Source organism: Lutjanus erythropterus, chromosome 3 (assembly GCF_056507025.1).
Source record: "Lutjanus erythropterus isolate fLutEry1 chromosome 3, fLutEry1.hap2, whole genome shotgun sequence".
In the NCBI taxonomy this organism is placed as follows: domain Eukaryota; kingdom Metazoa; phylum Chordata; class Actinopteri; order Lutjaniformes; family Lutjanidae; genus Lutjanus; species Lutjanus erythropterus.
The window spans coordinates 46169528-46196797 of NC_139319.1; the positions used below are offsets into that span (position 1 = coordinate 46169528).

Sequence of the window (27270 nt, forward strand, 5' to 3'; positions counted from 1 at the left end):
ATCTGGAGCAAACGGGAAAAATGACTCTGCATCACCAAACGGAGGTTACCATCATGACAGCACGATGCAGACAGTTTGTGCCGCTGTTACATTTTTACATTATATGGATTTGTTCGGTGATATTATGAACATACAGCTCAGCAGCTTTTCATTTTTAATGTCTTCCCTCAGTTTAAAAGCTAAGGACAATAAGGACTAAATTCATAACCTGCTTGCGACCAGGTTATGAATTTAGTATAAGTTCCCATGGTTACCAGGTTAAAAGAGAGCCACCTTCGTGACACTGAAAATCCTGGCTTTAGACTCAACATAGCTCGCTAACACATTAATCTCACTTCATAGTTCACCCCTCAGAGCAGCGATATAACTTCCGAAGCAGAGCAGACAGTAAAACACAGCATGCAGAGCCTCCAAAACAACTTGCAGGGCTCGCTTCCAAATGCATGAACCTCATTATTTGACGCTTTGTAATCGTTTAACACGAGTATCCGACATTGTGACAACATTTATAGGTCAGAAAAGAGGAAAAGCATAATAGGTCCCCTTTAAGTTAAGTTTTAAGTGGTTAAAATAGCATAATAATATAAAATATATTTATTAATATAAAATAATAAAATAACCCTATTGTATGAGGGCTAAAACCCTCATACAATCTCACTTCAAATAATCTTAAGTATCCCTTTAAGACCAGAGATTTCACCACCCTCTCTACCTGTAGAGGGAATTGTAATGGAGAGAAAGTGAGAAAGGAGGAAAGCAAGACAGAGCAGACAAATGAAAGAAAGAATCCAAACTCTCAGCTCGTGTGTCCATTTACATCTGCAGCTCTAACGGAAAAAAGACAAAACACTGACCTTTCCAGAGTAGCTGACATTTTGTTAAGATAAAATGTTCATTTCTCAGGATGAACACGAGATGATGAATAAATACCACTCGCTTTGAATGTGTGTGTAAGAGAGAGCTGCAGTTTCCCACATAACGTTTCAGTCCTGACACAAGGGTGGTTTGTTGTGGAGTAGTTTTCTCCCCGGACAGAATGCAAAACACACTGATGAACACCTACTTCAAAGGGACAGCCCTGTACAGTGTGTGTAAATCCAACTGTGATGTTAATCACAAGTACTCACTCCTGAATAAAATAAAAGGAGGGAAACCAGAAAAGAGCAGAAAAAAGACAGCATTTACAGTGTAAGATGAGAAAATTACCAAACCATGAATCATTTCTGGGTCCAAGAAACTCAGTAAATCAGGGGTGTCCAAACTTTTTGCAAAGAGGGCCAGATTTGATAAAGTGAAGATGCCCGGGGGCCAGTAGTTCCTTCTGATGTTTTTTTAACCACAAAAGTTGCATGCAAATATCCACTGTTATAAAACAATTTTCACTGTCACAATTATCTTTATTTTTCTAATGGCAATGTAACCAAATATAAGCCACTCAGGCAGACGTGAACAACTCTAAAAACACAATTCTGCCTTTCATTCATATCTGGAGAGTCAGATAACATTGAACATCGAACTGTATGGAATACCTTAAATTTCCATGAGTTTGATAAATATCTTTTCCTCATGATCATTTTAAACAGAAGTTATATGTAATGTAAAGTTGTCTGTTATTAAAGTTTAAAACAAGTGAATTTTGCTCTTGTCTTTTACAAGATCTTTCAGAAAGTAATAGTTTGTGTTACATCTACAGGTACATAACATCAACAGTTATAACCAAATCGTATTCAAGATGTTTAATAAAATAAGTGCCATAAGTCCAAGTGCATAAGTATGCTTTTGGCTTTTCACTGTTAATAGTGACAGATGTTACCGTTCAAAACACTCAATTTCAGACTGATCAAGAAACCAATAACTTGCTGACACTAATGAGAAGGGTGAGACTGAGATCTGGATTTCAGTAAAGAGGCCAGGTCTGGTTTGAGATGCGTAAAATGTCACGTAAGTGGGAGTCACTTAGTCTTGACCTCAGTCGGTTCTTGTTTAAGTTCATGACAGAGAATGTCTGCTCAGCATTTTCTTAGCAAATGTTCGCATTTCTGGAAACCTGCCTTTATCCAGCTGCCCGTAAAAGTCAACAAGAGAAAGCTGCTGGTGTTTGCCGCGCCGCTCATCATCACGCTGCAGCTCAATGAGCTCCAGCTGCAGCTGTGGAGGAGCATCATCAGGGTCCACGGAGAAGGGAGAAGGGAAAGGTCCTTTTCAATAACTGCAAAATCCCGAAAGCGTTAAATTCCACAGAAAGAGATGCGATAGCTGTTGCATAACTCATCATTTGTGCACTGATGTTGTCCTGTGGGAAACTGTCAATGACCTCTTTCAAAGCTGGGAAATGCGCGGTGCAGGGCTCTGTTTGGGACAAGTGTCTTTGGAAAAGTTGCAGCTTGGTTCCAAAGGCTTTGATGTGAGCCTACAGCTGGCTCACCACTGCATCTTGTCCTTGCAGATTAACATTCAGTGCATTCAGATGCTTCATTATGTCAACCAAAAAAGCCAATTCTGCCAGCCTTACAGGATCGGACAGTTCTTCCATCAGCTGCCCCTTTTCAACTAAAAAATGTCCAATTTCTTCTCTGAGAGAGAAAAATTGCTGCATTGCGGACCCCCAACTTAGCCACCTCACATCGTTGTGATATATTACGTCTCCCTATTCAGCCTGGATGTCGAGCAAGAACTTCTGAAACTGTTGGTGGTGTAGAGCTTTAGAGCCAATAGAATTGATTGCCTTTACCACTGTTTCATAACATCAGTATGTTCAAATATGAGATATTTGGCGCAGAGAGTCTGCTGGTGAATTATACAGTGAAGTTTAATAGTGTTACCTCCTTCTTCGCTGACTTTATTGCAGATCAGTGTGGACAATCCACTTCGCTCACCAGCCATGGCAGGCTCACCATCGGTAATGATCCCAGAAACTTTACTCCATGGCAGTTTCAGATCATCAACAGCTTCACAAACAGAAACGAATAAATCCGTTCCTCTGCTTTGACCTTTAAGGCTTTGGAGGTCAAGCAGCTCCTCTGTTACGTTCATGTTGTCATCAACTCGTCTTAAAAAAAAATCAAGAGCTGTGCAGTGTCAGATGCGTCCGTGCTTTCATCGCAGGCTAATGAGAAATAATCAAAAGCCACTCCCCTGTCCCCCAGTTGTCTCTGAATATCTGATGATATGTCCTCAACTCTCCGTGCCACAGTGTTACATGCCAGGCAAACATTCATAAATTCTTGCTTCTTCTCGTTGTCACAATGTTCTTCTCGATTTTCATGACACAGTCTTTGATAAATGTACCTTCAGTAAAAGGTTTGCCATGTTTAGCTATTAACATGGCCACTTTGTAGCTTGCTTTGGTGATATTTTCCTTTGACTCACAAGCCCACGGGAAGAATCGCTGTTGTGATGCCAGAGCAGCTTGGAGTTGCTTCACTTTTTCAGTGCAGTCAATCCTTAAACAAGGCAACTGTCTCTTGACAAATGAGACAAACACAATTGCCTCGATTTTCAGTGAAGAAGTACTGTAATTCCCATCTCTCCTGAAAGCGGCGGCCCTCACTGTCAACTTTCCTCTTTTACGTTGCAGTCGCCATGGCAGCAATGAGCGGAGAATGGTTTGCAGCAAGGACGTAGAGCCAGATAGCATTAAAGTGGTGCTGCCACCATGCAGTGAAAGGAGGAATTACATTTTAAAGTTTTATGATTTATTTATTCTGTTAGACAGTGCTTGCGGGCCATAAATAATACATTAGAAGACCGAAGCTGCGGGCCATATGAAATCTTACAGCAGGCCGTGATTGGCCCCCGGGCTGGACTTTGGACATGCCTGCAGTAAATTAAACTATATATGTGACTTTACATCAAGTAATATTAAAAAAGTAATCTGTAGTTTGTTTAGTCTAATAAAACATAAAATGACTAAAATGGTCAGAGATTAGAGATCAAGGAAACATGTTAAGTTGAAATACTGGCTTCACTTGACATGAACACTGTGCCATGGTGCTCTCCTTTGAAATTTCTATACCCGAACTGAATAAGTGTTTCGTGTGTCCATTTTACATTAATCAGGGTTCAAATTAATGCTGAATTTTCGCCTAATGAATGTCTGTTTATGAGTCATGAGAAATCATTAAAAATCTTTTAAAAGGTGTAGAGGCTTATAACTGTCAAAATATTAATGGAGTTTGACAGCAGTGAGACAGGCAGCCACTAAAAGGGATAGTTCACCCAAAAACTAAAATTCAGTCATTATCAACTTACCCTCATACCAATTGAAGGTCAGGTTTAGTTTTGTAGTCCACAAATGTTAAGCTGGAGATAAGTTGCACAGGAAAACATTTCAGTCTTCAAACAGCTGATTAGTCGAGTTAGGATTGCTGTTGGAGCAAAAACTTGCAGCCACTCTGCCCTTTGTGGAATGGTTTTGACATGCCTGGGCTAAATCTTAACTGTAAATTCTTAGCTTGTAGCCATGTTAACGTGCACATGCACACTGTCTGAACTGGGTGTGTGTGGTGTGACGGTGTGCAAACGGCATGTCGGGCCTTTCGGAGGCTTGGATTATGCCAGACAAGCAGTATGGAGGCATTTTATGTTTTTTTTGAAAACCTTGTCACCATTCACTTCAGTTGTTTGGGAGATTCCGCGATGCTGGTTTCCTGTGAAACTCCTGAAAAGTTTTGTGGACTAACAAAAATAAATCCAACCCTCAATCGGCATGAGGGTTTACAGATAATGACTGAATTTTCATTTTGGGGTGAACCATCCTTTAACTCATCATCCAGAGTGTATTATTTCAGAGCAGTGGGCTTTTGTTTTCAGGATAACAGGCTAAACTTTACATTGACAGGCAAATGACAGTTCTAAACAGCTGATAAACTTACAACAGAGGACTTGTTGCTTGTTATTGCCAGTTTACGAGGATGCATGCATCTTGTGCTGCTGCGAAGCTTCTGCAGCCTGCCTGTCTCCGCTGTGTCTGGGGAGGAGGGGACAGGGTGAACCAACTCACTCCGACCATAGATTGTATATTAAACAGGATTACAGCCTATTGATGCCAACTTGCTATTTAGACTGCTGTACTCATTTTTGCATGCACAATGGCTTTATATGACATATCTACAAGAGCAATATGTAAAAATTACGCATCCAAAAATAAGTTCTGCAGTCTAAATAGCGAGTTGGAGCCATGGGCGGTATATTAAATAGGTCTAGTTAATAGACAGTTGCTTAAAGCGGGTTGTTTGCCCTGCACACCCCTCCCAAGACTTGAGGAAGCTCAGGCAGGCTGCAGGAGCACTGCAGGAGTGCAAGACAAGCGCAACAGTGAAAGCTGATTAGAACTGTCAATTGTCTGTCAATGTAAAGCTAAGCCCGTTATCCTGAAAACAAAACTCCACACCCCTGAAAATCCACACTCTGGAGTTGGAATACAGTGACTGCCTGCCACACTCCATTATTGCTCAATTTAAGCATTATAAACATCTACTCCCTCTAAAAGATTATCAGTGATTTCTTATGACTCATAAATAGACACTTACTCATTCAGCCGATGTTCAGAGTTAATATCAACTCTAATTAACATGAAACAAGCCAACAATAATACAAGTTATGGACCAGTATTAGAGTATGTTTCCTTAATCTCTGTTGGCATATTGTGGTCATTTTATGATATATTACAGTAAATATATTACAGATTTGTCCTTTAAATTAAGCTTGAAAATATTAGGATTTTACTATAACTAACCACTGTTCTGCCGTGTTCAACTGGCCATCCATCTGGCTCTGCAACAACCAAACATTTAGCTCTGATTCACCAGCAGGAAAGTCAATCTGATCTCATTCTGTCACGCTTCAACCACCCCATTAGCCCTCACAATCTGCCTTGTGCTGTACTTCACTATTTGGCCTTATCCCATCCGACCTGGACATCGATTCCATGCTTGTTCTATCAATAACCTTCATTTAGAGCAGAGAGGGGATGCTTGATTTTATGATTGGATAAAGTGTTGCCTTTCTTTGGATGTGTTCAACTCAACTGGGGTGTTTTTTTTTTTAACTTTTCTAAATTCAAACACAGGCTTTGGCGTGAAAACTCAGAGCAGCCACCCACCACGCTTGCACGCTTGGCAACGCGGGCCCCGTCGCAGCAGCTATTGGCAAAGATCCTTAAAAGAACAAGGAGGGAATGGGAGAAATCAACAGATGGGGGTGTAGGAGGAGTGTCAGTCTCTTTTGTTGGGAGGGAGGGAGAGAGAGTGAAGCAGCCTGCCAGCATTCACACAATGTGACCGTCGTCTTTATTCATAGCCGTCACGATGCAGTGGGCGCCATTTTCGTGCTCTTTAAGAAATTGTTTTCCATGTCAATCAAAGGAAGTGGAGATGAAGGCAGGCTACATGAAAGCCTGCACACATCTGTGTTTGACAAGTCTCATAAATAAGTTCTCAATGCAGCCTCGATTATAGTTTTAGCAGAGTTCAAGACTGGAGCATGCCAAGCATGCACACTCACACAAAAAGTCCCCGAGTGTACATATTGGCGGTATCATACCCCTATGACCAGTGAGCGCTTGTTGGACGAAGCAGAGAGCCTGGTCAGACCTGGTAATAACATGCAACATCTATCTATAATAACATCTTGGGTGATCCGATCACAATTGAAAAACTCCAACTATGTGTTCACACCTGGTAGTATGCAAATAAAGAAAAAGGTTGCTTTGCCAGTTGATTTCTGTCTATTTGGTCATTCAATAAAAAGATTAGGCTTATTTGTTCTTTTTTTTTTATGTTTGACACCACGCTAAACTCTGATATAAGCAACACAGCAGAGATGCTTCATGGTGCGCTGGGTTTTTATACTTGAACTATGCACAATACTTACACTCATATTTTTTCTGACTGTGTGGCAATGTGGTGTTTTCACAGGACAGATGACGAAGAAAGGCATTCATGACAGAGAGAAAGTACAAATGTGTGTCCCAGCGCACCGTGGAGCATCTCTTCTGTCTGCATCTCTCAGCAGACAGAAGAGATGCTCCATGGTGCGCTGGGAGGCACTGAGAGGAAGCCTCTCTTGTGCTGAAATGCCCTGATCACATTCATACCTGGAAGCTGCCCAGAACAACCACAGTCTGATCAGTCTGATTGAGCAGCTCCACTGGAGCTCAGGGGCACCTCAGTGGTGGTAATGAATGAGAATGCCTTTTACTTTCCCTGTCTAAATTTATCCTGCAGGTCCACGGGATTGAACTGGCAACCGTCTGGTCACAAGCTAGTGTCTCCAACATTTAGGTCACCATTGCGCCTTAATGTACTTCCTGTATGGCATTTAATGCCAAATTCACAAGAAGGCAGCAATGATTAAGAATTCACAGTGGTGTTTTCACCTCCCCGCTCTATATGCAAATATACACATTTGCAAAATGCGTTGCTGTTTTTAACCTGCTGCCCAACAGTAGTAGCCATTAATACGTTAAGACAAACTGACACAACAGAGTCAGAATGTTTTCAGTCTTCATGCTAAGCTAGGCTAACTGTCTGCTGGCTGTAGCTTCATATTTACTGTAGAGACATGAGAATGGTGTCAGTCTTCTCATATAACTCTTGGCAAGATAGTGAATAATTATACTTCCCAAAATATTCACTGATTAGTCTGACAGTTTGTTGAATAATTTATTTATTTACAGTGGTCAAAAACCAGTGAAAAATGCACATCACAATATCTCAGAACCCAAGGTGATGTCTTCAAATTGCTTGTCTTGTCAGACCAACAGTCCAAGACCAAATCTGCTACCATAAATGACAAAGAAAAGCAGCACACCCTCATATTTGCCACAATAAGGACTCTTTTTGCATTTTAGCAAATACATTGTGTATATTTAAAGGGATAATATGCAACATTTTCCTAAAAAAAGAATTTAAAAAGACCCATATAAACAGAATCCCTTTCAACCATCACTTTTGACCCACTAGAAGAGACCCTGCTATCTGCCTCCATGTCCTTATTCTCTAATTATTTAGTTGTACTTGGGATGCCCAACCCCAGAACATTGTTCTTTGACATCCTGGGAATGAGACTCAGCAATCAATTATCTCTCTGGTGCGTTTATGAACAGCTTGGAGATCAGACTGTGATTGTATTGAGCAATTTCCAGGTGTGAACGTGTGTAAGTGTGAATGTGGACAGGGTGTTCCAGAGAAAAGTGCATTGCTTTTAGCTAAAATTACATTAAATTCAAAGCTATACATGAGGTTTGTGTCCTTTTGCTATCAAATTCCAAGTAGGCTAAAAAAACAACTTGAAAGTCTTGCGATACCATGGAGAAAATAGTGTTTGTGTTTGATATCTCCTGAATGAAAGCTTTTGGCAGTGTTCTTTTCACACCATCCCTCAGTTTCAATGTTCTATACTGTGACCAGATTTTCCCTTCACAAATGGAACATGTTTTTGATGATTGCCGCGATAACAGAAGCAATTCCACCCCCGTCCCTGCTTCACTGCTACACGCTCACAGTCTTTCTCTTTTTCCTATGTCTCTGTCTGTCTCAACGTCTCTCTGCAGTAAATTACCTAGCTGGGCTCGAGCAGTGGTTCCTAAAATCTTCTACGTGACAGAGAAAGCATGGAACTACTACCCTTACACCATAACAGGTGAGTAAATGTGTTTGCTGGACTGTCTGGTTAATCAGTCTGACAGAGACTTTGTTTTTTAATGGCCAATACCACACAAAATATCACATCTAAATCCCTAACAAAAAGAGCCCCACTTCAGTTCACCCAAAAATGAAATTTCAGTCATTATCTACTCACCGTCATGCTGATTGAAGGTTTAGTTTTTTAGTCCACAACCAAGAACCAGACTAAATCATGGTTTAACTTAATTGTGTTGCACTAAACCAACCAACCAGTTTAAACCAGTTTTAAATTAAAAAGTTCCCAGTTCAGTTTTGTGACAGGTCTCTTCTTTTATTCCAGTTAATAATTTGGCTGTCAAGTTTTTTAAATTAGAAACTAGAGCTTCTCTACCAAGCCATTATGAATAGTCTAGCTAATGTTTTAGCTAGCAAACAGTAGAATGTTTAACTTTTTAGTTAGCTAGCAAACAGTATATCATTTAGTTAAGTTTTTAAGAAGCAAGCAAACCGTACAAGCTAGCAAACAGTATAACATTTTCTTAACTTTTTAGCTTGTGAGCAAAGAGTGTAATGTTTTGTTAACTTTTTAGCTAGCTAGCTAGCCAACAGTATATATTTTTTTCTTTATTTTTACTTTTTAGTCAGCTAGGAAACACAGAAACATTTTGCTAATGGTTTAGCCTGCTAGCAAACAATGTAAAGTTGTTTGTCTGTTTTTCACTTTTTAGACAGCCAGCAAACAAGGCAACGTTTTAAAGAATACAGAACAGTTGAAAATTAATGATTTCTTCCCTCATTTATATTGACATGGTCCCAACGGTACTCAAAATTATTTTTTTTAATTTTACTTATTTTTGAGAAGCAGGTAACCATATTGATTAAACTGGATTTACTCATTTACTGACTTACTTTAACCCTAGTTTTGCTAAACTTTGATCAGGGTTAATCTTATATTAAATTGAACTTTGTTGGTGCAAACCAGTCTGATACCAGTGTAGAAAGAGAGCCCACGGTAGCTGTGACTGTAATAGTGTAGCACTGCAGTCACTTGGCACACAATGCTTGTTTTTTAAAGGTCAGCTTCTCGACTGGCTTTCAGTGGGCTCAAAGTGGTTTTTCAGTCAAAACACAGTTTATTCAGCACTCTGTGCACTTGGTACAAACACTTTGCTGGATGTTTTTAGGGAGTTGGAGTAGTGTGTGAAAAGATAGTATGAGTTTTCATGACGCACAGACAAGAAGCATTTCTAGCACATGGTCCAAGATTGCTAATCTCCACTGCATTTTTTAAAACATAAAAAAAAAAAAAAAACGCCTCCAGGAAAGAGCTGAGCAACTTCAGACGTGTTGTATTATTCAGGAAGCTCTCATGCTCAGTTTTCAGCTACTCCATATGTGATCTCTGAAGGACATGTGAACCATTGGATATGAGGGTTTTTTAGTAACATTCTAGGCAAAATATGAGTGAATTGTGAAAAAGCAGTGACCTCTGAGGACAATAGAGGAAGCGTTCTGCAACGTGGATCAATAAAGTACAACCTTATAGACAGCAGCTCTGGTCAAAAACACAACAGACACTGACGATTCACAGTCTTAATGTAGACATGGAACATTCAAAGAAAACTTGGAGTTGCACACTTAATATTGAGGTGCCTAAAATAAGTGTTAGTTAACAGGGAATAAGGCCCTTATAAGATGCTTATTAATACTAATATGTTGATCAAACTATATAAGTGTTAGTAATAGCATAATTAACATGTTTGTTGTTAGATTGGAGGAAGACCTTTATAAGCATATATAAGAAACTTGTTAACAATTCTGATTAAGATTAATTTGTCCTATATTATGCACATTTTAACAGTCAACTAATGCAAATGCAAAATGCTTATTAAGGTTAATTAAGCCTTTTATTATGTGTTTATTAACAGTAAACTAATGCATTTTGGAAGTACCAGATGTAAAGTGTGAGCAGTGCTTATTAAGGTTAATGAACCTTTATTATGCATTTATTAACAGTAAACTAATGCATTTTGGAAGTACCAGATGTAAAGTGTGCGCAGTACTTATTAAGGTTAATTAACCTTTATTATGCATTTATTAACAGTAAACTAATGCATTTTGGGAGTACCAGGTGTAAAGTGTGAACAGTTTTAAGGTTGATTAAGCTTTAATTACAGATCTATTGTTAACAGGTTTCTTTTAGGTGTTTATAAATGTCTTAATCTAACAATAAACAATATCAATTACAATAAATTAACAATAAACACATTAATTATTCTATTATTAACACTTAAATGTTTTATTAACACATATTAATGTTGATAAGCATCTTATAAGGGTCTTGATACCTAATGATAAGACTTGTGCCTTAATATACTGCTACAGATAACTCTGTTCCAATGAGATGATGACACTGTGATGACACAGTCACACCATTGCTTTCTGTTTGTGACTGTGTCGGTTTGCCAGGAAGACATGGTGTGAACAAGCATGAACATGTTATTGACATGTAAACATGTTAATGTATTTACTGTACATGTTCACAGTTTTGGCATCAAGCAAATGCTTTTCATCCACACTGACTTACAATGAGTGCAGCAGCAGAATAAGCTTCACTTTGTAAATCACCAACATTACAAGCAACCAGCACTCAGAAGTGCAGCGATCAGAGCGGCCGTGCCCAGAACATATTTCTGGACTGTTTTAATGATCCTGATCTGAGGAAGAAGTGTTACACGATGAGGAATACAGATAAAAGGGAATTTCTTTTTGATGAGAGCAAATTAGAGAAAGTAGAGGAGAAAGTTACAGAGGAGGGGATGATGGTGTGAGGTCTCAGATATGTGATAGTCGCTATGCAGTTCCTGTGTCACACATTTTGTTTTTGCATTGTGGTCTCCCCATTTCCTTTAATGCTGTGGGGAAAAAATGAAGATGCTTCATAACTAACTGTGTTTCTCTTATGTTTTGTCTCTGCTCTGACCTGATGTCTGTATCACTCCACGCCATGGTCTATAGAATACACGGTAAGTGTTTTATGTGCATATTTAGCTTGTTCCTATTTGCATTTATGTTTTTTTTTTAAATTCATTCACATAACAGAATCACAACATCACAACAGAAGAAGAAGAGAAACTTAAAGGAGCAATATGTGACAGTTGTGAGTGCAAAAATGAGAACAGCAGTTCAAATAACCAGATGGAGCTACTGACAGTATATTAAATAGGTTGAAATCCTGTTTAATATACAATCTGTGTTGTTTCAGTAGTGGACAGAGTAGAGACAGGAGATGCTCTATGGTGCGCTGGGATGCACACTTGTACTTTCTGTGTCATTAATCCCTTTCTTTGTCATCTGTGACATGAAAACATCACATTTCCATGCAAACAGAAAAAGAAAAGGTGTGCATCTTTTGCATAGTTAAGGTTTAAAATCCCAGCACACCATGGAGCTTCTCTGCCAGGTTGCTGACAGCACAGGCTTATAGTGACGTTGGAGTTAAAAAAAAAGAAAAGGAATGAGTAGTTGTTTCACCCCACCCCCTCCTTCTGAGACCAGGGGAAGCTCAGGCTGGCTGCAAGAACACTTTAGGGTGCAGGATGAAACGTTGCACAACTCATAAACAGGTGTTTTAACTGTAGGGATTAGAAATCTCAGTGCACTTGGCTTTAGTTTGAAGCATCTGACAGCTTATCAAATGATGAAAATATTTACATATTAAAGCATCTTAAGAAGCTATAATGTCTGTTTACAGAAGTGAGTCATGCAGTCTGCTGCTGTTTGAAGGGAAGCCACAGAATCTTGATGTTACAGAATCTTTTCACAAAGGAATTAGGTTTGGTAGCTACAACACCTGCATCCTCAGTGTCTGCAGCGATCAAACAACTTGGTTTACCCCTCCAGCACACACACACACACACACACACATACTGTATATAGCAGTGGCATGTCTTAGCTAATAAGCAGAACTTCCTATGTGACCCATGATTAACCCTCGAAAACACATGAAGCCCTGCCATAATAAGCTGACACATTGTAAAGACCCATATGCGTAAGATTAGGATCAGCTATAGGGCTTGTGTCTTGCAGAGTGAGAAATGTCAAAAGCGTGAGTCACGCCGCTTAAGCTTTAGAGTGCAGGGATGAGAGGAGAAAGACCACAATGTTCTGGTGGAAGAACGCTTAACATTGTCTCTGTTTACATGTGGAGGAGTTCTGTGTTCATGTATGACTCAGTATAAATACACTTGTGCTAAAAATAGCTTTTAAAAAAGGCTCACAAAAGGCTCACAAAAGCCTTAAGGATTGCCCTGGCTTTTATCCATTTTGACAAGGAAATTGAAATTTTACTCTATAGAGTGAGGAGGAAGAGAGAGCAAAGGTTCCAACAGCAGCTTTGACAGTCAGTGGCAGTAAAAGTCTACTCTCACAGATGCTCTTTTTGACAGCTGTATGCCATTAACTAGAGTTTGGACGTAAATCCAAACCAAGGAACCCCGACTGCATCATCAGCAGAAGTAGAGCTCAACCAATACTGGATTCTTGGAGCGGATAGAAATATAAGGGAGTGAAAAATTCAGATATCCATGTTTCTGCCAATATTCTTTATATGTAATAAAATATACACAATATACACTGGCTGGCCAAAAAAAAAAAGGGTCACACGCTAATATTACAGCACACATTCGCCATGGGAGCGTTTTGATAAGCTCTTGCAATGTCACATCATTTATTTCTGTCCAAAGGTGCATTAATTTTTCACCAAGATCTTGTACTGATGATGGAAGAGTCGGACCGCTGTGTAAAGTCTTCTCCAGCACATCCCAGAGATTCTCAGTGGGGTTCAGGTCTGGACTCTGTGGTGGACAATACATGTGTGAAAATAATGTCTCAGGCTCCCTGAACCACTCTGTGACTATTTGAGCCCAATGTATCCTGACATTGTCATCTTGGAATATACCCGTGTCATCAGAGAAGAAAAAAATCCATTGATGTAAAAACCTGTTCATTCAGTATATTCAGGTCGTGAGCTGACCTCATTTTTTTGGCCACATAATGTTGTTGAACCTCGACCTGAGCGACTGAAGCAACCCCAGATCATAACACTGCTCCCACTCTTCACATTGTGTGTGTGGAAAAGCTCTTACTTTCACTATTAAACACAGCCTTGAGTTCTACTGTTGATTTTTTAGAAATTTTTAGAGATTTGATTTCACCAAACATTAAAGTGACCTCCGATCATGATCATTCAAGATTTTTTTCCGACCACATTTCTTCCTGGAAGATAATGGTTCACCAGTGACAGTTCTTAACCCAGTTTTAGTAGTTTCATCAGTCTTCTTAGTTGTTTTCTTTGCTTGATGCAGGTCAATAATTTGATCCTTCTGAAACAGAGAAACATCTTTTCCATGACCAAGGCTCTTACCTGTTTGCTCAGTTAAATACCCGTGGTGACTTTTTTTTTGGCCAGGCAGTGTAGATCGACGTCCCTGCAATAGGCCAATATTGGGCTGATAATATTGGTTGGTGAATCTTTGTAGTTCTACTATGTTTATTCTTTTAAAGGCAGTAAAACAACAAATACCATATTGATATGCAGGGTTTGACACTTAAGTTGCTTTTTGTTTTATTTATTTTTTACCTCTTTTTGTTTCTTTATCCGTAGTGCTCATTCCTGCCCAAGTTCTCCATCCACATAGAGACAAAATACGAGGACAACAAAGGATGCAATGACAATGTGAGTACACTGCAAGTGTGTATGTGTGTGTGCATGTGATAGGCTCTTTGAATAATGGTTTGGGAGATACTGAGTAAGTCTGTTTCTCTGCAGTCTGTCATAGCCAAAGCTATCTCCACAGCTCTGTGTGCTCTTGACAAAGAAGTGTGATGTGAGCGCTCTGTACGTTCAACATGTATTACGTTTGTTCATCTAGAACAGTCATTTACACTGTGTGCCTCCTCAGAGAATGTGAGGCCCTCCAAGTACCACTATTATGACCAATGTTAAAATACAGTAGCGTGGGCCGACTCTATTCAGCAATGAACACTTGATGCAGGAGGCAGATTTATTCCTAATAGGATTCTTTATTATTGTCAGCAAGTGGGTTGCACTAGAAGTGGCACTGAAAGTCTCATACACTGCAAGGGGCAGCTCCTCACACACACACACACACACACACACACACACACACACACACACACACACACACACACACACACACACACACACACACTATCTTGCCATCACAGTCTCATAACCAATCATGGATGACTTGTACATGTGCTACATGCATGGATGTGACTACAAATCAGGCTGATATTAAAACAAATATATTACAGGAAAGAAAAACAGTATTTTAAGTTTCATTTCAGGGATCTTGTACTTTATGCATTTTAATATTTTTTGATTATATGTTTTTAAACTAATTTAATTTTTAAAATCTTAGGAGGTTTCTACTTATATCAGTAGACGGAGCTCAAGTACCACCAGTGGTGGTATTTGTACCACATTGTAAGTGGCGCCTGTAAAGTTGGCAAGGGAACTTGAGATCCTAGTACCATTTTGCATCTTAAAAAAACAGTACAGTACAATAGATGTTGATGCTGACCATGGCCCACCATCAAGTTCGGACACCCCTGAGCTAGAGTCAAGAAGGAAGGGTGGATTGGTTCGACACTAATAGTTTAAAAAATCTTTTTTGATAATTTATTAATGATTAAAGTACTTTTTATCATGTAAAATTGGCATAAAATGGTGTTTTCAGCCACTCAGATATGGAGATTTCGCACTTTACTTTGTTATCATATCAAACTGAACATCTTTGGGTTTTGGACTGACAAACAAAACATTTGAAGACCTAGACTCTGCAAAATTGGGATGGACTTCTTTCATTATTTTCTGACATTTTATGGATGCTGCAGCCCTAGACTACAAACATGGCTGTTAATTTTAATCTCATAACTGTAATAAATAAAACCATTCTTTATGGGGGCAAGTAAAAAATGACTCGATGCAAATAGATTTCTGACCCACTAACCTGACTGGGAAAAAAACAAAGTTGTAACATGCAATGACTTTCATTTCTAAAATTATTTTCTTTTAACGAACTGTGACCAAGATATGTGCTGAGCGGGACATTTTACAGTTGAAATTGCTGCATTTTCCATTGTGTTTAAAGCACCTCCAACATATCTATATTGTTTCTTTACCATGGTTTACTTATCAGATGACATACACAGTCATACTGATATTTCTGCAATGAGCTCACTGTATATCAGCCCGTAGGTCCAGTCCACAGATGTCTCTCAGCTTAATATAACTCTGCCTGTCTTCTATCATTGCTATACAGAAATCTGTACAGCAACATAAGCCAATTTAAAACACTAAATATCTCATAGCAGACATATGGTTGAGAACAAGACCTCTGCAACGGCTACATGAGTACAACCATCCGGGCAGATTTGGCAACTCAAAGACCCTGCTGTGCAATCCTGATGTATAATAATGCCAACTATACAATACGCTTTGAGAGTCTGCCAAAACCTGATCCACTTGTTGGACAGCTAATTTCATTTGGGCTGTTGGCCTACTCGCTTTCTTTCTCTCTATATTTTACTCCACTCTCCAGTTTATAGGGGCATTAGTCATCAAATGAAATGCTGCCACTGCCTGGACACTGAGGAAGAAGAACAGTCAGGTGGTGTGCAACAGACAAATCTCTTGAAATATATCATGGTGGGTGGCCAGAATTTTGATTTTATTGTCTTTGTATTTTGCTTCAAATTGCCAGTGATTTGGTGATTGCATAAGAGAGGAATGGCTCCCAACTTTGCTGAAGTGTCCTTTTGATGCATCTCAGATAGAGATACACTGATCCACTTTTTTCAGTCCCAGTCTAAGGCTGGAAATATCAATGTTGTATCGATATCATGATATGAAACTAGATATTGCCTTAGATTTTAGATATTGTGTTGTCTTTCTTGGTTTTAATGGCTGCCTTAGAGTTAAGAAATTTTCTTTTCTAGCTGTTCTATTATTTGCCTTTACCCAAGAAGTCATTATATCCACATTACTGATTATTTACCAAAAATCTCAGTGTTAATCTTTTGTGAAAGCACCAATTGTCATCCTACAATATTGTCTTTACATCGATATTGAGGTATTTAAAATATACCATAGGATCACCATATGTTTGCACTGTTTGAGAGTATATGATAAATTCATTTAGAGAAAATGTGTGCATTGAGATATATGTTGTATTGCAAAACAGCCTAAAAATATGGAGATATTATTTGTAAGCCATAGCACCCTGCCCTATTCTGATCCAATATCTAAATTTGGATATCTGCCAAAATACTATACCAATACCAGAGGTCTTTTAATCATTATTATTAGTGGTATTAGTAGTAGTAGTAGTAAGATTAAATGAGACTGAAGCTGAGCTTCAGTTAGTGGTAAAAAGTTCTAAATTTAAGTTCTTCAATTTGCGCTGCTTAATATAGTATTTACAAATAGATAACGTGAGGCATTGTGGAACTTAAACTGGAATGTGAATCAGTGACGCAAGTCTAATACCCACTGAATGACGGTAATATTGGCTCCTGATACTGATAGAGGATCAGATTGATCCCATCTCCAGTCTTAGAGAAGTTTATTCATGTACTCATGAAGCGGAGGCGGAGACAGAAATGGACAGCCTGTCAGTGAGCATTAAACACATTGTGATACTTTAGATTGATGCTTGTCCGGTTTGACAAGACAAGCTGACAGATCAGAGGCTTCATTTATTGAATCTAGCAGAAATCGCCTGTAGACAGCGCACTTCATGGGTAAAAACAGCAGCAAATCACTGTTCCATTGCATAAATATGTGTTTGTGTTTCAACACCAGACAGTTTAAGATGCCTGTGCCTATGAGCAGAGATATGAGAGGGGCACATCATCGTCTTCTCGCACATTCAAGTCAATGATTCAATGATACAGCTGCACTACTTTGTATAACATCTTCAGGGCAAACAAACAAGAAGCTCTGCATGTTTTATGACATTGTATAACCGATTCATGAGGTTATGTGCTGTAAAAGATATGGTGTGCTTTCTTTTTATTTTTTTTTTTTAATATATTTTATAAAACAACATTCTTTCTGATCAAGTGTCATGTTTTCCCATGTGTGGATTCTGATGGTATAACAAACATCAGTCCACTCAGGGTGCCTTCACACTGTGTGTAAGTGGAACAGACCAACTGGAAAAAGAAGGAGTGAGTGAGTGGAAAGGATTCAGAGATGGAGAAAGGAAGGAAGGAAAGAAAGAATGGCTCAAGTGAGGGAGGAAAGTCATGGACGTGTGGACAGGAAATGAGTGGGTGTGTGAGTGGACATCACACGCCATTTGAATGGACCCTGCAGTAACATTACATGACATGCAGAATGCCACAGTAACTATCCAATGTCAGACACACATGTGCATGCACGCTCACACACACACTCTCACACATTAAGCTTTAACATGTGTCCTGAGGCTCATGTTGCTCTTGTAATCTCTCCAAGGACCCCTGCACTACACAGCAGGCAGGCTGAGGAAACGCATCTGTTGTATAATTTCTCTCTTTCTGTTGCTATATTCTGCTTATTCATCCTTTTGGTACCATTGACTTTTTCAGTTATTCATGTTTTTTTAAACTAGTCACGTGATAACACATGGCTGGTCAGTTTTTGATGAAAAACATTGCGTTAAAGCGTTGCGTTACTGCAGTCTACATATATATATATCTTCAACTTCCTGGCGTTTTTCAAGAATATTTTTATGTTTGCAAAAATATACAAATACAACATAAATGGAAAGGATTGTTCCCCCTTATTTTAGTTTTTTTTTTGTTGTTTAAAGGAGTAATATATTTACTGTAATAAATCATAAAATGACCATGATATGTCATCAGAGATTAACATATAAGTTGAATTACTTGCTTCTATGACAACAACACTACTGCTGCGTTTCTATTCTGAACTAGAATTACTTTTTGTTTTCCCATTTCATCTTAATTAGAGTTCAAATTAATGCTGAATGTCAGCTGAAAGAGTTAGTGTTAGTTTATGAGTCAGAAGGAATCATTATTTAATTGTTAAGAAGGAGGAGATGACGATAACAGTTAAATTGAGCAATATGTTAATGGAGTCTGGCAGGCAGGGAGGCAGAAACTGAACTCAAACTCCAGTTGTATTTTCAGAGAAGTGGGCTTTTGTTTCCTCCCTGAGCCATGCAGCAGAGCCCATATATACCACAATGCATTGTGGGGGAGCTTGTGATTCCAGTGCCCATGTTGCCATGTTATCACTACCGCAGCCTATAGCAACTTTGTTGGCCAAAACATAATGTTAGGTGTCAAAGATACTCATCAAACACATCCCTGGATACCCAGAGGCAGAGACTTGAAATCCACGCTGAAATAGCCTGTAGTTTTCCTTACATGGAAAAACAGGTCTGAGGAATTTATTGCTTCAACTGACTACATTTAACAGTCAACACTGACTGAACATCAGCATGAAGAGTGCTGAAGGTTCCCTTTAAATAACTTTAAATTGAATGACTTGAAATTTAACTAAACTCGCAGCCTCGTTTTATTCAGTTAATGATGCCTCCTCTGCCTGACATGAATGAAGTTGAACAGTTTTATGTGTATTTTCTCTTTCCAGGGTGTTGAAGAGCAGTCCAATTCATTTTTTTTATTTAGTAAGTGAATATAATCAGCCTTCAGAGGCTCTTACTGCAGAGCAGTTAAGGACAAATGCTCTGCTTTGTGCTGAAATTACCACACACTGTGTCAGTTTAAGTTTTGAGTTTGAATTCACAAAAATGCTGGCATACATAGTAAATTAGTGAATAGTATTGACATATAACTAAATAATATAACACAAAGATGTAGGGATTACCCACACTGATATTTTACAGGGTTTTTACGCAGTATGAGAAGATATTGAATTTGATTTGAGTAATTTCCTGGTTTGGATGAGTATGGAAAAATATTTGCATCCAGACTATTTCCCTTATTATTCTGTTTTCTAAAACATACAAGTCAAAATTTCTAAAAGTAAACTGACCACAAAAGCAGGGTGTTTTTCTTGGTGTTTGGAGTGGGCAGCCAATGCAAGCAAAGCTGATAAAGTACCAGGCCGGTGTTGAATGAGGAAAATGTCGGCTCTGCTGATTCTTGATGATAAAGGCTCTTATGAGTCAGGAATAGTTGTGATTTTAAATATTAATACCTATTTATACTCCATGTGATCACAGAAAGTCTTGTTTATGAGTTATGCAGTGATGAAGTTATCTATATCCATCTTATCTGCAGATGGAAGCCTTTAATGGCTGTCCTCGACATTCATAGACAGAGTGAATAAAGAAGGCTGCATAAACTGTGAAAATTAAATTTAATATACCATTTATTTAATATGTTAAGAGAATCTTCTTGAATCTCAGCTGGGAGATGAGTATGTTTACTATGCCCAGTAAACAAAATAAACCCACAGTGTTAAGAAATTAAATATTTTCACACCCACCACACAACTTCATTCAAACTCGACAGAAACGCGTGTAAAACTCACCAGAACTGTCTTTGTTAGTCTGTCCACTCTTCCAACAATCACGAAAACGCAACCCCAAAAAAAAAAAAAACAAAACCCAAAAAACAGCCAGCGATGGATTCAGCCCATTGTCGATAGGCAATATATCGTCCAATCGCCCAACCCTATTTACTTAAATATAAATCCTGGTTGGCAAAGGATTTGAAATGGGACAAGAAAGGTAGATTTCAAATGTGGTCTTCAAAAACAGTTTTCCACACTCTAGATTTTTCAATGTGAAATGGAACTGACTTTAGCAATGATCCTATTAAAGTTTTTCATGTTGGGAGAAGTAGGAGCAGAGCTGTTGTTAGTGAGACGGTAAATGTAGGAATTAGGGATGCGCGTGATTATTCAACTATACGATTAAACGTCCCCACCCACGCTAGTCAACACTAGAAATACTAGTCATTTATTTATCAATATTTCATTCATGCATGATTCCAGTTATCTGTTGCCTCTAAGTTGCTTCTCACCTCTTCTGACGGTCAGTTATGAACGTACCTTCAGTGACACTCTCAGTCCAAATCAGCCCAGCAGTTCACCTCAGCTCATTTAAGTTCCAACAACCCAACACAGAAGAAATAAAAATCCCATCCTGTCACCATCCTCTGGCTCTGGTGGCTCAAACATGTCTGGACATGTCCAACAAAGCTGCTAGACAAAGTGTCCATGGTGGTGATTGACAATGAGACAGTGCAGTGTTTCAAAATGGTGAGACGCTCATTTTTTTCATGATTTTGAGACCTAATTTTACATACTTATACATACATACATACTCATTTTTTTGCTTTTCCTCCCTATCATCCCCTCTTTTACCCCCTCCTCCCCCCTTCCTTCTCCTTGCCAGTCTTGCATACATGTCTACTGCCCCCCCCCTGTTCTTCTACTCTATTTTGCTCCCCCTGCCTGTGACTCCATCCCTCTCCTCTTATTACACACTGTCTTGCTCCTGCCTTCCCTTCCACCACCCTGTCTCTTTTTCATTGTTTTTCTCCTCTCTTCCTCCCCTGCGTATCTCCTTTTCTCTCCATCCCAGTCTCCATCCGTTCCTGTTGCTTGGCTGCGCTCATGCATGCTGACATGTCAGCCTTATTGTGCCAGCAGTGCTCATCCACACTGTAAATGACAGAATGCGCCCTCGGAAGGAAGGAGGAGAGAAGAAAGGAACAACAGTGAGGAAAGGAATGAGAAACAGGGAGGATGTACTCAGAAGATGTTTGTATCAGCAGAGAGAGGAAGCTGTCATTCAAAAAGATACAAATGCACGCCTGATAATGCACTAAATAATGAAAACTACAGATGAACTGATTGTAAAAGTTTGAGCTGATACTGATACAAATATAATAAATAACAATTTGGCAGATTGCCAATACAATACATTTGCAATCCAAGAAAGTTGCAGTTTGTCGTAAAACTGTTGAAGTATGCGACTGTGAAGAATTAGTAAAACTACACACCTAATGATCGTGTAAGTGACATCATGACTTTCTCCCTCCAAAAGCTAACGTTAGCCATGGAACTCATGGAGCTCATTCTTATACTTCATGGCCGTTAAAAGGACCAGGCGTTGCTGGATAAAACACATTTTCAAATAGTTAACTCTAATTTTTGCAAACCCTCTGCTTAGTATTTTTATACTATTTTGGTGCTTCAGCAGCAGAGCTACAGTGTACTGACACATCCCTGCAAACACACAGACACCGGAGAGCGTCTCAGCCTCTCTGAGTCGCTAGCCCCAGCTCGGTTAGCTGCAACACAAACTTTTTCAAAAGGGGCCACAAGAGTGCTTCTAGTGACTGTCAAAGCTCAAGCGGACTTTCTGAGTTGTCAGTGTTTCTCTGCAGACACATAGAGTCCGACAGCAGCTACCCATGGCTGTTTAGCTCTGATTAGATGCTGTTACTGCTACGCCGAGCGTTGTCCAGTCTGTCTCGCTAGTCCAGTGTCTCAGTACCTGTTACATAGCCATGAGGCCATGCCCTGTAAAGTGGTAGTCCACTTTTTAGCTCTTTTTTTTCTTTAATTAAACGGTGGGTGGAGTTGGGCTCAGTCACATGTTTACAATGGTTACAATATTCCAGCCGCCTTCCTTTAGTTAAATTAAAGATCCCTTAAATCAAGCCTGTGGCCTCTAACCTCACTTTAAATACACACACACACACAAACATCAGTTGTAATAGACTTAGACTTAGAGGGAAAAAGCAAGAGGGGACTTATTTGAGGTATGTTTGTTAAGAGTTAAGTGCTTCAACACTATTGGACTCATGAGGACATGGCATTGGTCCTCATAAGTCAGTTGAGTCCTCACGTTATTGGTGCATTAACAGGTGAATTGTCCTCACAAACCAGTCAAACCAATGCACACACACTTACATGCGGGTGCACACAGACACATGCTTTCCCTTGCGGCTATGTGGCAGGCAATGTAGTGAGAGCTCTGTTCAAGGATGCTCATATGGGATTGGGATTGAGTGTGTCTATACAAGTATAAAAATAGACTGCATGACCATGGATGGAAGGATTAATTGATAAATAGCCTAGACAGGCCTAAATGCATTAATGTAAAGGTACATAAAATCATATTTGATTTATTGCACTATAAGATCAACAGCAGTAGAACTAATGAAGAATGATAATAAGAGTAATAAAAGCTGAGAAGGGTTGCTTTCACTTTTTCTACAATCAGCTGACTGTCTGAACATATGACACAGTAATTGCAGTGTGTCATTTTGGCACGTAACAAGTAGAAGACGTGTGCATTGAGCGCCACCTAATGGCTGTGTGAGCAAGTACAACATGTTTGACTGAGTGATGAGAGGACAGAGTGCCAAGGTGCACAGCCAAGCTTTCATAACAGCATGAATAATTTCCAACCTGTGAGCCGAGCAGTAAGGCATGATGTAACCTGTTACAAACATGTTTCTGATGTGTAGTTTCATCTGCAGAGGCTGCAGTAAACGGTCTGTTCTGTTCTCAGATCTTTGACACCGAGCTGAAGGAGCAGGAGAGGGAGGTGTGTTTCATCGACATCGCCTACGACGAGATCCCTGAGCGCTACTATAAGGAGTCAGAGGTGAGCTTGTGTGTGTGTGTGTGTGTGTGTGTGTGTGTGTGTGTGTGTGTGTGTGTGTGTGTGTGTGTGTGTCTGTGTCTGGATGATTATGGCTGCTGGGAGATAACACCACTGAAGGGGTGTAAGTGTAGTGATGAATCTGTTTATACAGTAGTAACATGATGTGATTTAGATCAGGGGTTTGTAACTGAAGACCCACTTCTGGGTATATATATTCAAGAGGAAATGAAGAAAAAAAAAGATAATGTGGCAAAACAAACAAACAAACAAACAAAACCCCCCAAAACTGGGCAGTGACATGATTTCAACACACTGTTCTTTCATTTCAGCATCACTGCCTGCCGTTATGAATCCAAACTTAAAGTCTCTGTAGAGAAAAACACATTATACATGTTAGAACATAGTTGCTGAAAACTGAGAACTATGTATTACTGAATTATGGAGTTAGACCGTTAAACTGTTTCAGACTGTTTTAAACAATTGCAGCGTTCAGGATTGTGCCATGAATTACACTTATGTTTGTCAATTTAAAAGAAAATTTTAAGTTAAATCAATAAAGTCGCCATTTATTGTAAAACTAAAAAAGTATATATATATATATGTAGTTAGAAACACTTCACACCCAGAAGTCAACTAAGTGATGTCATGGCCTTCTCTCACTGTGAGCTCAAGTGTTTTCATACAGGGATGTAGTCAAACAAACAATGGGGTCTTGCTTGTTTTTTCGCTCTCAAGCGGCGTGAAACGTAACTGGTCATAGACATTATACATTTTAAATTAATGTTTTTTTATTTCTGTTAATTCTTGACCACATTTACATTTAAAAGTGTATTTCAGTTGCAGCTCACTGGATGAGAATGGCTGGATTTAGATCACAGGTCTTCAACAAGAGGTCCATAACCAGTAGGGGGTCCTCAAAGTTACTGCAGGGGGCACCAAATTATTGTTTGTTATAATTTTTTTAAATAAATGTAAAAATTAAAAATGTCTGAAACACACATTAACATGAATCCAAGATCTTTTTAGGAAGAGGGGTCACAGTTTAAATTCAAAATCGAAAAATTGAAAAAACAAAACAAAACACATTTACAAAAAAACATGAGTCCTAATACATTCATGTGAGCTAGTCAGCCAACTAAGTCAATGTGGGGAACACATCTATTCTCTAATGGCAAACTAGTTAGTTATGTATTACCAAAAGAAATTGGCCAATTAGCTTTGTTATTATCCAAAGTGTGCAGTCACTTTTATGAGCTACAGTGGATCATTTTCTAACTTCATGAGCAAAAGACTCTGACAGACCCTACATATCAGACACCACAGGCAAAAGTACACATGGTGATGCGAATGTAGCTAACATTAGCCACGCTACATCTTCTGCTGACTCAGCAGCTGTGAATAAGCACAAATATTTAATGCAGTGTGTGTAGTAGGAGGTTCCTGGCCTGAAAAAGGTGGAAGACCCCTGATTTAGATGAAGCTGTCTGATTTCAGTTTCTGTCATGTTGTGATCTATCTTGCTTTTCCTGTTTTCTCTGCATCTTAAATTGTTTTATGTTCAATATTTTCTTCTATCCCTATCAGGTTCTTGACAGGGATGATAATGATGCATTTTATATTAATGTTATTATTATTATTAGGTGAATTAGTAATTGAAGCCCAAATACTTGCTCTAATACAAACTTTGGGGAATTGAGACGTCAGTCCCGCAGCCTCACTTGTGAGTCTGTGAAATGTGAGAGCTGGAAATTGTCCTCAGAGCAGTTTGATAACAGATTGGCTCAGCTCTAATGAGCCTGGATAGAAATTCTCCAAGGACCAGAGAGGGGTTAATGCGAGTGGTATTTAATACTGACATTCAGTCATGCATATAATTTCAAGCTCTCCCTTCCGTCTCTCCACTGGGGTGCAGAAACAACGATGCCTGAAGGTTTGGGTTAATTATTGTAATATTAAACGTGTGTGTGCGTGTGTTCATTCCCCCCCCCCCATTGCAGGACTTGAGATATTTCAAGTCTGAGAAGACGTCGCGGGGTGTTCTTCAGGAGGGCTGGAGGGACACCCAGGATCCCATCATGTGCTCGTACAAACTGGTCACCGTCAAGTTCGAGGTGTGGGGTCTGCAGACCCGTGTGGAGCAGTTCGTACACAAGGTGAGAGGCCATCCCTGTTACAGCTTTCACTTTAGTCACAGTTGAATCTTGGTTTTAAGTTGCAGTGATAAAACTCAGAAATAAAATGATTTCTTTTGGTCCAGTTTCCCAAACTATTTGATCATTTTTGTTAAAAAAAAAAAAATTAAACAACTTTTTTTCCTTCCTGAAAGAATCTTCCTAGCTGAACTTTACATTTTAGCCTATACAGAATACTGAAGTGATACCAGTGCATTTAACAGCTTTATATTACACACACTGTATGGATGTGATATGATTGCTATCTTTGTTTGTAAAACAAATGAACAAAAAGTGAGAATGAATGCCATAGAACATGACTTTCCCATCCTTGGTCGGGAGGGTTTGGGGTTAATAAATAGTTTTGTGTCGGATTGATGCATAGACTAACTCACTTATACCAACATTTTATGCAGCATGGGAGGCATTTTCTAACACTGTTATTGATATCAGAACAACCCTATTAAAAATGCAAAACTTGGATGCAAAATTTAGAAAATCTGTTTCTTGGCTGATTAAGTTCTATATCGTTGGTGCTGCTCTGAATGTCTCAGGAAATATCATTTTTTTCATCCTCTCTATTGAAAAAAGAGAAAAGTCAATAGATGATAATAATAAAACACAAAGGCATTTATAATGTGACCCAATCCGGAACTAGTTCAAGATATTTGGTTTATCTTTTGGTGAGCAGTTGAATAGATTACTGAAACATCAAAATGAGTGGTTATTTCACATCTTGTCATAGTTAATGAAAAGTAGTTTTGAAATGTGTATCTCTGTGAGACTAGAGGTGCCTTGATGGTCCGCATGATTGTACTCATACAGGCTGAATCTTGATTATTTTGCTTGAAACATTATTATGTAGTAGGGCTAATATTTGTAGCCTTGGCCCCACAGGCTACATTTTTGGTGGCCCAAACATAAACTTACATGACAAAAACATATATAAAAGACAGTTTAATGCAAATTAACACAACCTTCTGCAAATGTGATGCTTTTGTTGTCTACTGACTCTTCACCTAGTTGAAGAAACTCTTGGCACACACCTCAGTACATATTTGGATGTGTGCATATTCTAGCCATTTAAACTCCTGCTTCCATTCGCTCCCACATTTTTGTTGCCATTTTGTTTTTTCATAGTCTGCCTTTTGTGTTTCCGGCTCTTCTGTAAGGATTGCGTTAGCAGTTTGACAAGGCCTAGTGAACTCAGACGTCAGTAGCACTGACATGTCTGTAGCTAGGAACCAGGATGTTTGTGTTGTTGGTGAAGGCCCACAGTATGGAGATAAAACTTGATGGCCACCTACATGGAGTATTAGGTGGCCACAGGTGACCACTGGGTCATGGTTAAAGTCGAACCCTGTACAGAATGATAAAAAGTTCTCCTCTGAGTGGCTCTTTTCTAACTGCCCCTGTGTTGTGTTCCAGGTGGTTCGGGATGTGCTGCTGCTGGGACACAGACAGGCATTTGCCTGGGTGGATGAGTGGATCGGTAGGTCCATCAGACCCTTTCCTACAACCCTGCTGTCTTCAGCTAATCTACAGCCACGGGCACTTTCAGTCTTTTAGTCATTAACTATTTACTCATGCCTGTAAATAAGTATACGTGTGAACTGTGTGAACCTGTAAGGAATATATAGATAGTTCATAAGACCTTTAAATTTTTCATGTATTTGTATGTATTCACATTTTACAACCCTTCTTGAAATGTTATGTTACTATAACAGATAATTCATTGATATGTTAATACTTAATTGATTGTGCATATTACTGTGTAATTTT

At 39.1% G+C, this 27270-nt stretch overlaps 1 protein-coding gene and 1 pseudogene across 1 annotated transcript in view; one reads left to right on the forward strand and one right to left on the reverse strand.

Annotated features, from left to right (window-relative positions):
- Positions 1-27270, forward strand: part of LOC146330913 (cytoplasmic phosphatidylinositol transfer protein 1-like) — a 139078-nt gene that overhangs the window by 108219 nt on the left and 3589 nt on the right. Inside the window, exons 3-8 of the mRNA XM_084711003.1 lie at positions 8555-8643; positions 11646-11653; positions 14293-14364; positions 23222-23317; positions 25315-25470; positions 26917-26980. Of these exons, the coding sequence (XP_084567129.1) occupies positions 8555-8643; positions 11646-11653; positions 14293-14364; positions 23222-23317; positions 25315-25470; positions 26917-26980 (485 nt within the window). The remainder of the gene's footprint in view (positions 1-8554; positions 8644-11645; positions 11654-14292; positions 14365-23221; positions 23318-25314; positions 25471-26916; positions 26981-27270) is intronic.
- LOC146330914 (general transcription factor II-I repeat domain-containing protein 2B-like) lies at positions 1990-2883 on the reverse strand (annotated as a pseudogene).